General features: G+C 45.0%; 1 protein-coding gene across 1 annotated transcript in view; it reads left to right on the forward strand.

Moving 5' to 3' along the window:
- SCARA5 (scavenger receptor class A member 5) overlaps positions 1-13,851 on the forward strand; it is a 276,734-nt gene that overhangs the window by 40,098 nt on the left and 222,785 nt on the right. The window contains exon 3 of the mRNA XM_072143880.1: positions 4,444-4,569. Coding sequence (XP_071999981.1) covers positions 4,444-4,569 — 126 coding nt within the window. The remainder of the gene's footprint in view (positions 1-4,443; positions 4,570-13,851) is intronic.

Raw genomic sequence — 13,851 nt, forward strand, 5'->3', positions numbered from 1 at the left:
CAAGAATATAACTACTATAATACTGCCCCCTATGTACAGGAATATAACTACTATAATACTGTCCCCTATGTACAAGAATATAACTACTATAATACTGTCCCCTATGTACAAGAATATAACTACTATAATACTGCCTCTATGTACAAGAATATAACTACTATAATACTGCCCCCTATGTACAAGAATATAACTACTATAATACTGCCCCCTATGTACAAGAATATAACTACTATAATACTGCCCCCTATGTACAGGAATATAACTACTATAATACTGTCCCCTATGTACAAGAATATAACTACTATAATACTGTTCCCTATGTACAAGAATATAACTACTATAATACTGTCCCCTATGTACAGGAATATAACTACTATAATACTGCCCCCTATGTACAAGAATATAACTACTATAATACTGCCCCCTATGTACAGGAATATAAGTACTTTCTATCCCAGGATATAACTGAATTTAGGATAGAAGTTTTGGTATGATCAGGGAGCTCATGCTCTGTTCTGTACATAGGATTTTGTGATGGCTCTGGGTCGTGTGCAGTCTTCCTATAGGTCATACGTGGTCATTCCATAAATTTCCTTATAATGGCTGATTATTTGGGTCTATTGTTATGTGAGATTATCTTAAATATTAAAACACCATTTCCTTCTGCATGTTGTCTATGTGACCCCAGTGACGTGAAATCCCTTAAGATGTTGACTATATACTTCTAGTTCAGGTCCTGCTGGTGGGTGGCCATGATCTGGAGAATCCCCCCCTCCCCCCTTAATAAATAATCCTGGCTAAATCTTTCTGTGGTCGATGAACAGATCATTCCTAAAACAAGACATTTTATAGCATAACCCCAGAACGTGTAAGCCGAGATAAAAACCCGAGCCAATGGATACAGCGTCCACACCCACCCTCGAGAGGACCTCACTCCACTTACAACATGACCATTATGGGAACAGGATTACTCATGTATGGGATTGCGGTTCTGGGCAGCAGATTTCTGGGATCACATTCTATCCCGAGGAGGTGCCAGGGACATTGGCCAAGATCGGTGGAGCACCTGCCCGGCCCTGCCCTGTGAAGCTCCTATAGATAGAGAGAAGTATATGGAGATAATACATTTCCATGTGGCGACAGCTCGTGAAACGTTTCTATTACCCAATGATTCTACGTAAACTTCTTCTTTCGTTCCATGGCAGAGTTTTTTTGTTACATTTTTGGCCGACAGAATCTTTCGATGTCATCTGAGTTCACTTGGTTGACTAAGGGAGATGTTTCGATCATGGGTTTCTGGGGAAACCACCTTCTCCTCAGAGACCTGGCTCTGGTGCCAAGGTGAACGTCTTCCTGGACCTCCACCACAACGATGGAGAGCCAATTTACCAGCTGTATAAATGTTTGTGTCCACCGTGAGATGCCGGCTTTTCCCTGTTAATCATAAGATGTCACATAGTTGGAGGGAGGGATGGATACAATGGGTCATACGGAGAGAGAACGTTGTGAAGAACACTTCTAGGAGAACACGTGTGAAGTTTTATAGTAGGGTTGCAGACTCTTGTTATGTTCCTTGTGTTGTTCCAGGGGTCTCTGGAGCTTGGGATCACATTACATGCAGCACGCTCCGGCCAATAATAGGAAGTTTTTGGCACAGAGACTATGGAGAGACCCCGGTTCATCCCGGATAAAGTTACTTAGGAGGTTCCAATGCCTTGACTATTAATATCTAATTATCTTTGTGGAATGAATGTGATCCCTGCTGATATGTTTACAACGTCATTGCCCCAGATCGGAGGGGATGAGGAGGGGGACCGTAGCCCCCGTTGCTTGGTGACTATTACTCTTGATCGAGGAGTAATCTTCAGGTGTTGAGTCGGATTTCATGGCTTCATGTAAAATATGAATGTTTAGCAGGATCTTCTATTACCGTACACCTGCTGCTTCAACGAGCACAACTACATCTGATGATTGTCCTGGAGTATTTCTACTGTAATGATGATAAGTGCCAGGTACTTACCTTCTCCTGAAGTTTTTACTTAGCAAGTAGTAATGATGCACCCATGATAACCCAAACCTATGTCTATGGTAAGGTGCCTGAGCAGTAGCTTCCTCACATGCTACTTCATACTAAGCTCTTCTAATGCTCCGTGTACTTGGACGACCCACGTTGGACGTCTCCCTGTTTTACCAACTCAGTACTTTTTTCTCCAGTCCTGACCTCTGCCTAGCCCTAACCTATGCCTATGGTAGGGTGTCTGAGCAGTAGCTTCCTCACATGCTACTTCATACTAAGCTCTTCTAATGCTCCGTGTACTTGGATAACCCACGTTGGACGTCTCCCTGTTTTACCAACTCTGTACCTTTTTCTCCAGCCCTGACCTCTGCCTATCCCTAACCTATGTCTATGGTAAGGTGCCTGAGCAGTAGCTTCCACACATGCTACTTCATACTAAGCTCTTCTAATGCTCTGTGTACTTGGATGACCCACGTTGGACGTCTCCCTGTTTTACCAACTCAGTACTTTTTTCTCCAGTCCTGACCTCCGCCTATCCCTAACCTATGTCTATGGTAAGGTGCCTGAGCAGTAGCTTCCACACATGCTACTTCATACTAAGCTCTTCTAATGCTCTGTGTACTTGGATGACCCACGTTGGACGTCTCCCTGTTTTACCAACTCAGTACTTTTTTCTCCAGTCCTGACCTCCGCCTATCCCTAACCTATGTCTATGGTAAGGTGCCTGAGCAGTAGCTTCCTCACATGCTACTTCATACTAAGCTCTTCTAATGCTCTGTGTACTTGGACAACCCACGTTGGACATCTCCCTGTTTTACCAACTCAGTACCTTTTTCTCCAGTCCTGACCTCTGCCTAGCCCTAACTCTCTGCCTAACTACTGTAAAACTCTGAATGACCTGACCCTGACTTGTCCGTTGACTATGCAACTAATAGTCTTTTTGGTGCTATGCACCAGTGCCATATGACTCACCATGGTTAGATACCATTGAGTAAAGACATCCACCAGTAGACACTCTACTACCTCGTAATTACATGCAGAGAAGTACAGCTTCTCCTTCTTGGGTCCAAGGGTGTAAACTAAGAGACCAATTAGTCAATACCTTTGGGAGTAAGGTCAATCCATACAGTAGCATCGGCTGCGTTACATGTATAAAGGATAACACCAGCTACAAATCAAACTGATCCATTGGGGTTCGGACAAAGTGGCCATGGGGGGAAGTTACACGGCTTGGCTGATGGCCTCAGACTCATCTGAGGTAAAATAGGAGGCAAGAAACCTATCAAGGCATCAGAAAGGACTTTTGGTCCTACAGTGGCAGCTATAGGGACAGTGTAGCACCCATGTCCTGATATCATAGAGGTCCTGCCTCCTCGTAATGTGATATACGGTCCTTTCATGGAAGGTTCCTCTATATATCTCATGTCGGAATTCTGTACATCTTTTATATATTAAAATTGGCCCCACCATCCAGACCACAATTTATTGAGGTTTTTGTGGGATTTCCATCTGTTTCCCTTTTGAGGTCTTTTTGGTTTTTCACTTTAACCCAACACAATTTATAGACCAAACTATTAGGAACTGAGAGCAATGAACGGAAGAGATGGCGAGATGTGACTTCCTCATGATAAATCAGAGACTTCGGCAGAATTACATCATTAAACCGAGTCATAACAATGGTGGAGTCATCGACTAATACGAAGAGCCTTAGGTTTTTTCTTCAATATCTGTTAATGAGGGTCAGATGAAGGGATTTACCCCTCAAGATATAGACACAACCACTTATGATTTAGTCATATTGATGTCTGCCAAGAGTAAGATTGCATAAATTTATGGGTTCTATCAAGGATCACCAGATCTCTGAACAGTGAACCTCATAGTGAATCTCAACCGAGGAAATATGAGTGAGGGGTCGTCTAATTTAGAACATTTTATAAGCAATGTTAAAACAGAAAGAGTTGTTAACGGTTGGCCTGGCATTTGGAGGTCTCATCAACTTACCAGAGCATGACTTATTCAAGACACCAGCCAAGAACCACTGATTTTAATGGTAACCATCAGCATTAATTCTTTAGTTGACCAGTGGTGGTGCTAAGCTTGTTTTGGATCCCTCCATTAGGTATAAGGCTAAGTGCCTGATGACAATTGTCCAGTTCCATCAATGATATCAATATGTTGACAGATTAGGTTGGAAGTATCTTCGTATATCATCGTCAATATCATGGTTAGGAGACATTTGCATAACATTGGATCTCCTACACACTTAGGTTCAGGAGGACAACTGACTCTTCTGTTTTCAATACCAGCCTTAGAGTAGGATCATGATTCTCAGACTATGTCCTGTGTGACCTCCTGTAGACCAATATAGTTCTTCAGAACCAATTTTCCAAGATGTATCATAGATATCCCCTCTTCTTCATGTTCAGGTCCAGCCAATGGAAGGAAATCACGCCGCTGCGGTCAGTTGGGGTCTATCGCAGCTCTGAAGTATGCAGTGGTCGCTCTCTACTTACTGGTCTTCCTTATTCTTGTTGGAGTGTTCATCTTGGCAGGTAAGAGCTCAGAATTACTGGGAAGATGTCAATTGTTTTTTAGATGTTCCATCAAGTATAATGGGATGTACATTGTGTCATATAATTGGCCAATTTAATGGCTACATTTGATAGTCTTGATGACCACCACTTATTTGTGATGTGATAGTATTGTGTGATTGTTGGGATGAGCATGTGGGATTTTTTGAGAACTGTGTTTGATGGTCACGATCACCAGATGTGATCGACCTGGTGACCACATTTGATGAACGTAATGACAATATTTGATTGATGCTTTAACCTTGTGGTCAAGTGGGTTCTGTGATGATGCTATGAAGATGGCCACATGTTGTCATTGTCCTGGTGATCTCGTATCATTGACTTGAAGATATCACGTGATTGCCCTGATGGACACAATGACATTGACCTGATGATCTCATGTAATTGCCCTGGTCACCACATCACACTCCTGCTGACCACATGTCATTGTCCTGATGATATCATGTGATTGTCCCTGTGACCGCGTCATTGTCCTGATGATATCATGTTATTCTCCCTGTGACCACATAATTGTCCAAATGATATCATGTGATTGTCCCAGTGACCACGTCATTGTCCTGATGATATCATGTTATTCTCCCTGTGACCACATAATTATCCTGATGATATCATGTGATTGTCCCAGTGACCGCGTCATTGTCCTGATGGTATCATGTGATTGTCCAGGTGACCACATAATTGTCCTGATGGTATCATGTGATTGTCCTGGTGACCACGTCATTGTCCTGATGGTATCATGTGATTGTCCTGGTGACCACATCATTGTCCTGATGATATCATGTGATTGTCCTGGTGACCACATAATTGTCCTGATGATATCATGTGATTGCCCCGGTGACCATGTCATTGTCCTGATGATATCATGTGATTGTCCCTGTGACCGCGTCATTGTCCTGATGATATCATGTTATTCTCCCTGTGACCACATAATTGTCCAAATGATATCATGTGATTGTCCTGGTGACCACGTCATTGTCCTGATGATATCATGTGATTGTCCTGGTGACCACGTCATTGTCCTGATGATATCATGTGATTGCCCCGGTGACCACATAATTGTCCTGATGGTATCATGTGATTGCCCCGGTGACCATGTCATTGTCCTGATGATATCATGTTATTCTCCCTGTGACCACGTCATTGTCCTGATGGTATCATGTGATTGTCCTGGTGACCACATAATTGTCCAGATGATATCATGTGATTGTCCCAGTGACCACATAATTGTCCAGATGATATCATGTGATTGTCCCGGTGACCACGTCATTGTCCTGATGATATCATGTGATTGTCCTGGTGACCACATAATTGTCCTGATGATATCATGTGATTGTCCCGGTGACCACATAATTGTCCTGATGATATCATGTGATTGCCCCGGTGAGCATGTCATTGTCCTGATGGTATCATGTGATTGTCCTGTTGACCACATAATTGTCCAGATGATATCATGTGATTGTCGCGGTGACCACATAATTGTCCAGATGATATCATGTGATTGTCCTGGTGACCACATAATTGTCCTGATGATATCATGTGATTGCCCCGGTGACCATGTCATTATCCAGATGATATCATGTGATTGTCCCGGTGACCACATAATTGTCCAGATGATATCATGTGATTGTCCCGGTGACCACATAATTGTCCAGATGATATCATGTGATTGCTCCGGTGACCACGTCATTGTCCTGATGATATCATGTGATTGCCCCGGTGACCATGTCATTGTCCTGATGATATCATGTTATTCTCCCTGTGACCACGTCATTGTCCAGATGATATCATGTGATTGTCCCAGTGACCACATAATTGTCCAGATGATATCATGTGATTGTCCTGGTGACCACATAATTGTCCTGATGATATCATGTGATTGCCCCGGTGACCATGTCATTGTCCTGATGGTATCATGTGATTGTCCTGTTGACCACATAATTGTCCAGATGATATCATGTGATTGTCGCGGTGACCACATAATTGTCCAGATGATATCATGTGATTGTCCTGGTGACCACATAATTGTCCTGATGATATCATGTGATTGCCCCGGTGACCACGTCATTGTCCTGATGGTATCATGTGATTGTCCTGTTGACCACATAATTGTCCAGATGATATCATGTGATTGTCCTGGTGACCACATAATTGTCCTGATGATATCATGTGATTGCCCCGGTGACCATGTCATTGTCCAGATGATATCATGTGATTGTCCTGGTGACCACATAATTGTACTGATGATATCATGTGATTGCCCCGGTGACCACGTCATTGTCCTGATGGTATCATGTGATTGTCCTGTTGACCACATAATTGTCCAGATGATATCATGTGATTGTCGCGGTGACCACATAATTGTCCAGATGATATCATGTGATTGTCCTGGTGACCACATAATTGTCCTGATGATATCATGTGATTGTCCTGGTGACCACATAATTGTCCAGATGATATCATGTGATTGTCCCGGTGACCACATAATTGTCCAGATGATATCATGTGATTGCTCCGGTGACCACGTCATTGTCCTGATGATATCATGTGATTGCCCCGGTGACCATGTCATTGTCCTGATGATATCATGTGATTGTCCCAGTGACCACGTCATTGTCCTGATGATATCATGTGATTGTCCCGGTGACCACATAATTGTCCAGATGATATCATGTGATTGTCCTGGTGACCACATAATTGTCCTGATGATATCATGTGATTGTCCTGGTGACCATGCCATTGTCCTGATGGTATCATGTGATTGTCCTGTTGACCACATAATTGTCCAGATGATATCATGTGATTGTCCTGGTGACCACATAATTGTCCAGATGATATCATGTGATTGTCCTGGTGACCACATAATTGTCCAGATGATATCATGTGATTGTCCCGGTGACCACATAATTGTCCAGATGATATCATGTGATTGCCCCGGTGACCATGTCATTGTCCTGATGGTATCATGTGATTGCCCCGGTGACCATGTCATTGTCCTGATGATATCATGTTATTCTCCCTGTGACCACGTCATTGTCCTGATGATATCATGTGATTGTCCCGGTGACCACATAATTGTCCAGATGATATCATGTGATTGTCCTGGTGACCACATAATTGTCCTGATGATATCATGTGATTGTCCTGGTGACCACATAATTGTCCTGATGATATCATGTGATTGCCGCGGTGACCATGTCATTGTCCTGATGGTATCATGTGATTGTCCTGTTGACCACATAATTGTCCAGATGGTATCATGTGATTGTCGCGGTGACCACATAATTGTCCAGATGATATCATGTGATTGCCCCGGTGACCACATAATTGTCCTGATGATATCATGTGATTGTCCCGGTGACCATGTCATTGTCCAGATGATATCATGTGATTGCTCCGGTGACCACGTCATTGTCCTGATGATATCATGTGATTGTCCCGGTGACCATGTCATTGTCCAGATGATATCATGTGATTGCTCCGGTGACCACGTCATTGTCCTGATGATATCATGTGATTGTCCCGGTGACCATGTCATTGTCCAGATGATATCATGTGATTGCTCCGGTGACCACGTCATTGTCCTGATGATATCATGTGATTGCCCCGGTGACCACATAATTGTCCTGATGGTATCATGTGATTGTCCTGTTGACCACATAATTGTCCAGATGGTATCATGTGATTGTCGCGGTGACCACATAATTGTCCAGATGATATCATGTGATTGCCCCGGTGACCACATAATTGTCCTGATGATATCATGTGATTGTCCCGGTGACCATGTCATTGTCCAGATGATATCATGTGATTGCTGCGGTGACCACGTCATTGTCCTGATGATATCATGTGATTGCCCCGGTGACCATGTCATTGTCCAGATGATATCATGTGATTGCTCCGGTGACCACGTCATTGTCCTGATGATATCATGTGATTGTCCCGGTGACCATGTCATTGTCCAGATGATATCATGTGATTGCCCTGGTGACCACATAATTGTCCTGATAATATCATGTGATTGTCCCGGTGACCATGTCATTGTCCAGATGATATCATGTGATTGCTCCGGTGACCACGTCATTGTCCTGATGATATCATGTGATTGTCCCGGTGACCATGTCATTGTCCTGATGATATCATGTGATTGCCCCGGTGACCATGTCATTGTCCAGATGATATCATGTGATTGTCCTGTTGACCACATAATTGTCCAGATGATATCATGTGATTGTCCCGGTGACCACATAATTGTCCAGATGATATCATGTGATTGTCCCGGTGACAACATAATTGTCCTGATGATATCATGTGATTGTCCCGGTGACCACGTCATTGTCCTGATGATATCATTTGATTGCCCTGGTGAACACGTCAGTGTAATACTGACTGCTGAGCAATGTATCTAAGCCTATCATATGTGATACTGACTGCAGAGCTGTGTCTCTAATCCTGTGTGTGATACTGACTGCAGAGCTGTGTATCTAATCCTGTGTGTGATACTGACTGCTGTATACTTGGACCTCAGCTGACTCCTCCATGTAGCCTCAGGCGGAGGTTTTATGAAGGTTCTGGTTGGGAGCCCCTGGTGGTGACATCATGATGTTCTCTGGGGCTTGGTCGCTGTGTACACCTTGCAGAACAGACGCTGTATCTGGATATTGTCATTGCAGCTTCCATCCATTTACACCTCATTAGCAGCTAATGAAACGTCACTCAGGAAGGTTACAAGGCGGAGGCCACTTACCTCTTTCTATGGACACTGTACAGAGAAATATCCAGAAGCCTCCACCAGCCGCTCTGTGATAATATCACATTACATGGTAGAGTTTGTTCTTAGACTATTCATACAAACCAATATCAGTGCAGGTAATCTAGGTACCACTAGGTGGTGGTATTGAGTATGGTGCTGCCTGGGTGCTCTGCCTTCTTCTCTATGATGCTCACAGTTGTGTTCTCTGTAGACAGCACGCCCGCAGGTCAGACAGGGTATGACACGTATAATATATGAATGGCTCAGCACTGCGTGGGCAATGTTTCAGGTTAAAGCTCATATCCTAAAGGTTCTGTGATGAATTATAAAGGATTTATCCCACAGTCCGGCTCCAGAGCTCTGAATTAACCAGATACATAGATGCGTTGTTATATTGTTTAGACCAGATTTCATCCACTGGAATTTATGTAATTCAGTAATGGAAGGATCCGCATTTTCCTGAATAATCTGTAATTAACCGGCCACTAATGATCCCTGGTGTCGGGAGCCTTAATAACTCTCATCTGCTCGGGGATGGGGCTACCCTTAATTATTGTTCTTCAATGTGCACAGTCCTGGTATTTCTTACCCCCCTCCCTGCTGTATTGGTACAGCCCACAATAAGCAATATGTATGACCTAGCAGAAACTAGGGGGCGCTGTGCACATGTCAAGCTTCAGCCAGCATCCAATGGGACCCCAAGCACCTCCATGATGTTTATAACCTAAATTGACCCCATCACCAAAGATGAACCTTCTTCAAGCCCCAACTCCGACTGAGCACCGGAACGCCCCATAATTGGTGTCACATGATGCCTAGTGCAATTTCCCCACAAAAGTCCGGCAGAGAACTGGCGCAAGGACCAGTTTTTAGTATTTTTAGTGCGCAAGCCTTGGTACTTGACATACACGCAGTGTGTATCCAGGTCCATCAAGCTATATAGATGGCATGTATCCAAGTGAATATGGAGTGTGCACCTAAGATCTTAGGGAACAGGCACTCAGGTTAATAGGGAGTGTCCACTCAAGTATTCTGGGGTCTGCGCCTTTGGAATCTTTCTGGCTTATGTTGAATTCCTTGGTTTAGAGGGTTTTCTGAACCTGACGACCCTCTAATAAACAATATCTTGTCCTTGATGTGATCTACTCAATCAGAAACTGTAAAAATAACATAGAAAAATCCCCAGGGCTCCAACACATTCCCCTGCCCCCTATAAGTAATGGGACTGGATGACACCATGACCCGTGAGGACATGACATCTATAGGGCCATTATTCAGGACGTAAATCCACAACTAATAAAAGTAAATGAGACCCGGCCGTGACCTTGTAGTAGAGGCGCTGCCTCTTGGCTGTGTCTTTTATGGCTGATGACATCATATGTTCTTGCCTTTGATGTCTTCATGTGTTTGGTTTGTACTTTATATCGGCTCCTCGGCCACGTCATATGTGAAACCACCCACTTGGTCGTATGTGCCAATGTTTTGGAAGAGACGTGGCTGATAGTAACCTCTAATGGTGAGACAATGGTGGCAAGTTCTCAGTCACCTAAATTTCCAACTGATTTCCAACTCAGGTCTTGCCCACTTCTGATGAACTACAACTCCCACCATGACTGGACAAGACTCTCCTTCTCCTGCAGTGATGCCTCTCATGGTTGCCCTCACACTTCATCCCAAAGAAAGGCAACTTTTAGCTCCAGACTTGGAATGACACTTTCACTGAGCCTTGATGAAAATGGGATATGGCCGGTTGGGAGCCATGTTGCGAATTTTTGGAAAGGTTTGGAGGAACACAGGGTCTACATCTCCTGCACAGCGACCGAATGTGTTATACAAATCCTATTGTATTTTTATTTTGATGTATCCATCTGACAGAGAACAATGTAGACCAAAAATGTCTGACCATTAGGACAGGGAAGAAATCAAGGGCCCACAGTAAGGAGGCCCGGACTAGATATCATTGGCCATGACCAGGAAATAAGAGAAGATGGCGGCACCTCACTAAACCCTTCATAGAAATGAAGCCGGGGTTTCCTCAATGGGTGAGAATACAAGACCACTGGATAAAGGGATTGGATGCCGGTGCCACTGGTAACATGGGAGGGAGAGGTCGATAGCTCCATACAGTCATCCTGCTGAGCCCTCCATAGCCTATGGAATAAGAATAAGTCAAAAAATTACCTTGGGGGCCAACGCTCCATCTACCTCTAGGAAGTAGACCCTAGCAGGCTTCAAAGTGGGTGGTCTTCAGTTGGACTTCTGGGGTAAATTACTCGGTTAGAGCCGTGGCTCATCAGAAAATCCTACGGTGCTCTGGTGGCCAGCCAGTCAATAGCTGGGGACCTCATAGCCAAATAATACTAGTCTTAACATAGGACATCATTGCTGCAATTCAGGTAGTTTCCTCCGTTGTGATCCACATATTGGGGCACATTTACTTACCCGTTCCTGTCGCGATCCCCCAAGTGCATTGTCCGACGAGGATCCGGGTCCGGCGCGATTCACCAAGATTGTGCGCCCGATATCCTGCATGTGTCTCTTCCCCGCTCAGGTCCGACAGAGTTCACCTTCTTCTTCCCGGTGCATGTAAGTGCATTGTCTTGCGACATAATTTGAGTTTTAAATCCCGCGCTCAGTCCAAATCAGTCGGGTTATCCGACAGCCCGCCCTCCGATTTGTGTCACATGAAAGTCGGTGCGTGCCGAATCCGATTGTGTGCGCCAAAAACCCCTGTTAAATGCGGCGCAAATCAGAAAGAGTCGGAAAACCATAAGGAAATGTGGTGTGCGGACCCTTAGTAAATGTGTCCCATTGTTTTATGGAGGGTTAATGATTCAGATTTAGGGATATTTCCCATCTTGGCTCTAGCTGCCAGGTGGAGGTTGCTGATTAAACAAATTGTAGCAAGATCTACAATAAGGTCCATATACTAAGGGACCCCCACCATAAACAAATGTGAACTACAAAAAAAAGTGTGGTGTGTAAAAAAAATCCTCAAAAGATAAGATTCATTGCAAAAGTAGATACAAATATATTGATACACCAATAAAAACCCTTACCGTATATATTTGAGTATAAGCCGAGTTTTTCAGCACAAAAAAAGGTGCTGAAAAACCTCACCTCGGCTTATAAGGTGCTGAAAAACCTCACCTTGGCTTATACTCGAGTCAAGAAAAAAACAAACAGTGCACTCACCTTCCGACACCCTCCGCCAGGTCCTCTTCTATACAGCAATGCTCCGGCATTGGATCCGTTTCTCCGCGCTGTCACAGGGATTTTGACGTAAGCCGGGCTCTGACATTCTACTATGTACGCCGGCATCGGCACACAGTATGATGTCAGCAAGCGTCTGACACCATGGTGCCTGTGACAGATGGCATGGGGAAACGGAGCATTGCTGTATAGAAGAGAACCTGCTGGGGGGGGGGGGCCTCGGAAGGTGAGTACACAGTTTTTTTTTTCTTACAGGCATTCTATTGGGGGCAGGGGCTGGCAGGCTATATACTAGAAGTGGTTAGTAGGCTATATACTCAAGGGGCTGGCAAGCTATATACTACAGGGGGCCGGCAGGCTATATACTACAGAGGGCTGGCATGCTATTCACTACAGGGGGCTGGCAGGCTATATACTATAGGGGGCTGGCAGGCTATATACTACAAGGGGCTGGCTGGCTGTATACTAAAGGAGGCTGGCAGGCTATAGACTACAGGGGGCTGGCAAGCTATATACTACAGGAGGCTGGCAGGCTACATACTACAGGGGGCTGGCAATACACTATGGGGGCTGGCAGGCTACATACTACAAGGGCTGGCAGGCTATATACTACAGGGGGCTGGCAGGCTATACACTACAGGGGGTTGGCAGGCTATACACTACAGGGGGCTGGCAGGCTATACACTACAGGGGTCTTGCAGGCTATATACTACTGGGGGCTGGCAGGCTATATACTACAGGGGCTGGCAGGCTATATGCTACAGGGGGCTGGCAGGCTATATACTATAGGGGCTGGCTGGCTGTATACTACAGGGGGCTGGCAGGCTATACACTAAGGGGGCTGGCAGGCTATATACTACAGGAGGCTGGCTATACACTACAGAGGGCTGGCAGGCTATACACTACAGGGGGCTGGCAGGCTATATACTACAGGAGGCTGGCAATACACTATGGGGGCTGGCAGGCTACATACTACAAGGGCTGGCAGGCTATATACTACAGGGGGCTGGCAGGCTATACACTACAGGGGGCTGGCAGGCTATACACTACAGGGGGCTGGCAGGCTATACACTACAGGGGTCTTGCAGGCTATACACTAAGGGGGCTGGCAGGCTATACACTACAGGGGGCTTGCAGGCTGTATACTACAGGGGGCTGGCAGGCTATACACTACAGGGGGCTGACAGGCTATACACTACAGGGGGCTGGCAGGCTATACACTACAGGGGGCTTGCAGGCTATATACTACAGGGGGCTGGCAGGCTATATACTACAGGGGG

The sequence above is a fragment of the Engystomops pustulosus genome, chromosome 3 (assembly GCF_040894005.1).
Source record: "Engystomops pustulosus chromosome 3, aEngPut4.maternal, whole genome shotgun sequence".
NCBI classification, from domain to species: domain Eukaryota; kingdom Metazoa; phylum Chordata; class Amphibia; order Anura; family Leptodactylidae; genus Engystomops; species Engystomops pustulosus.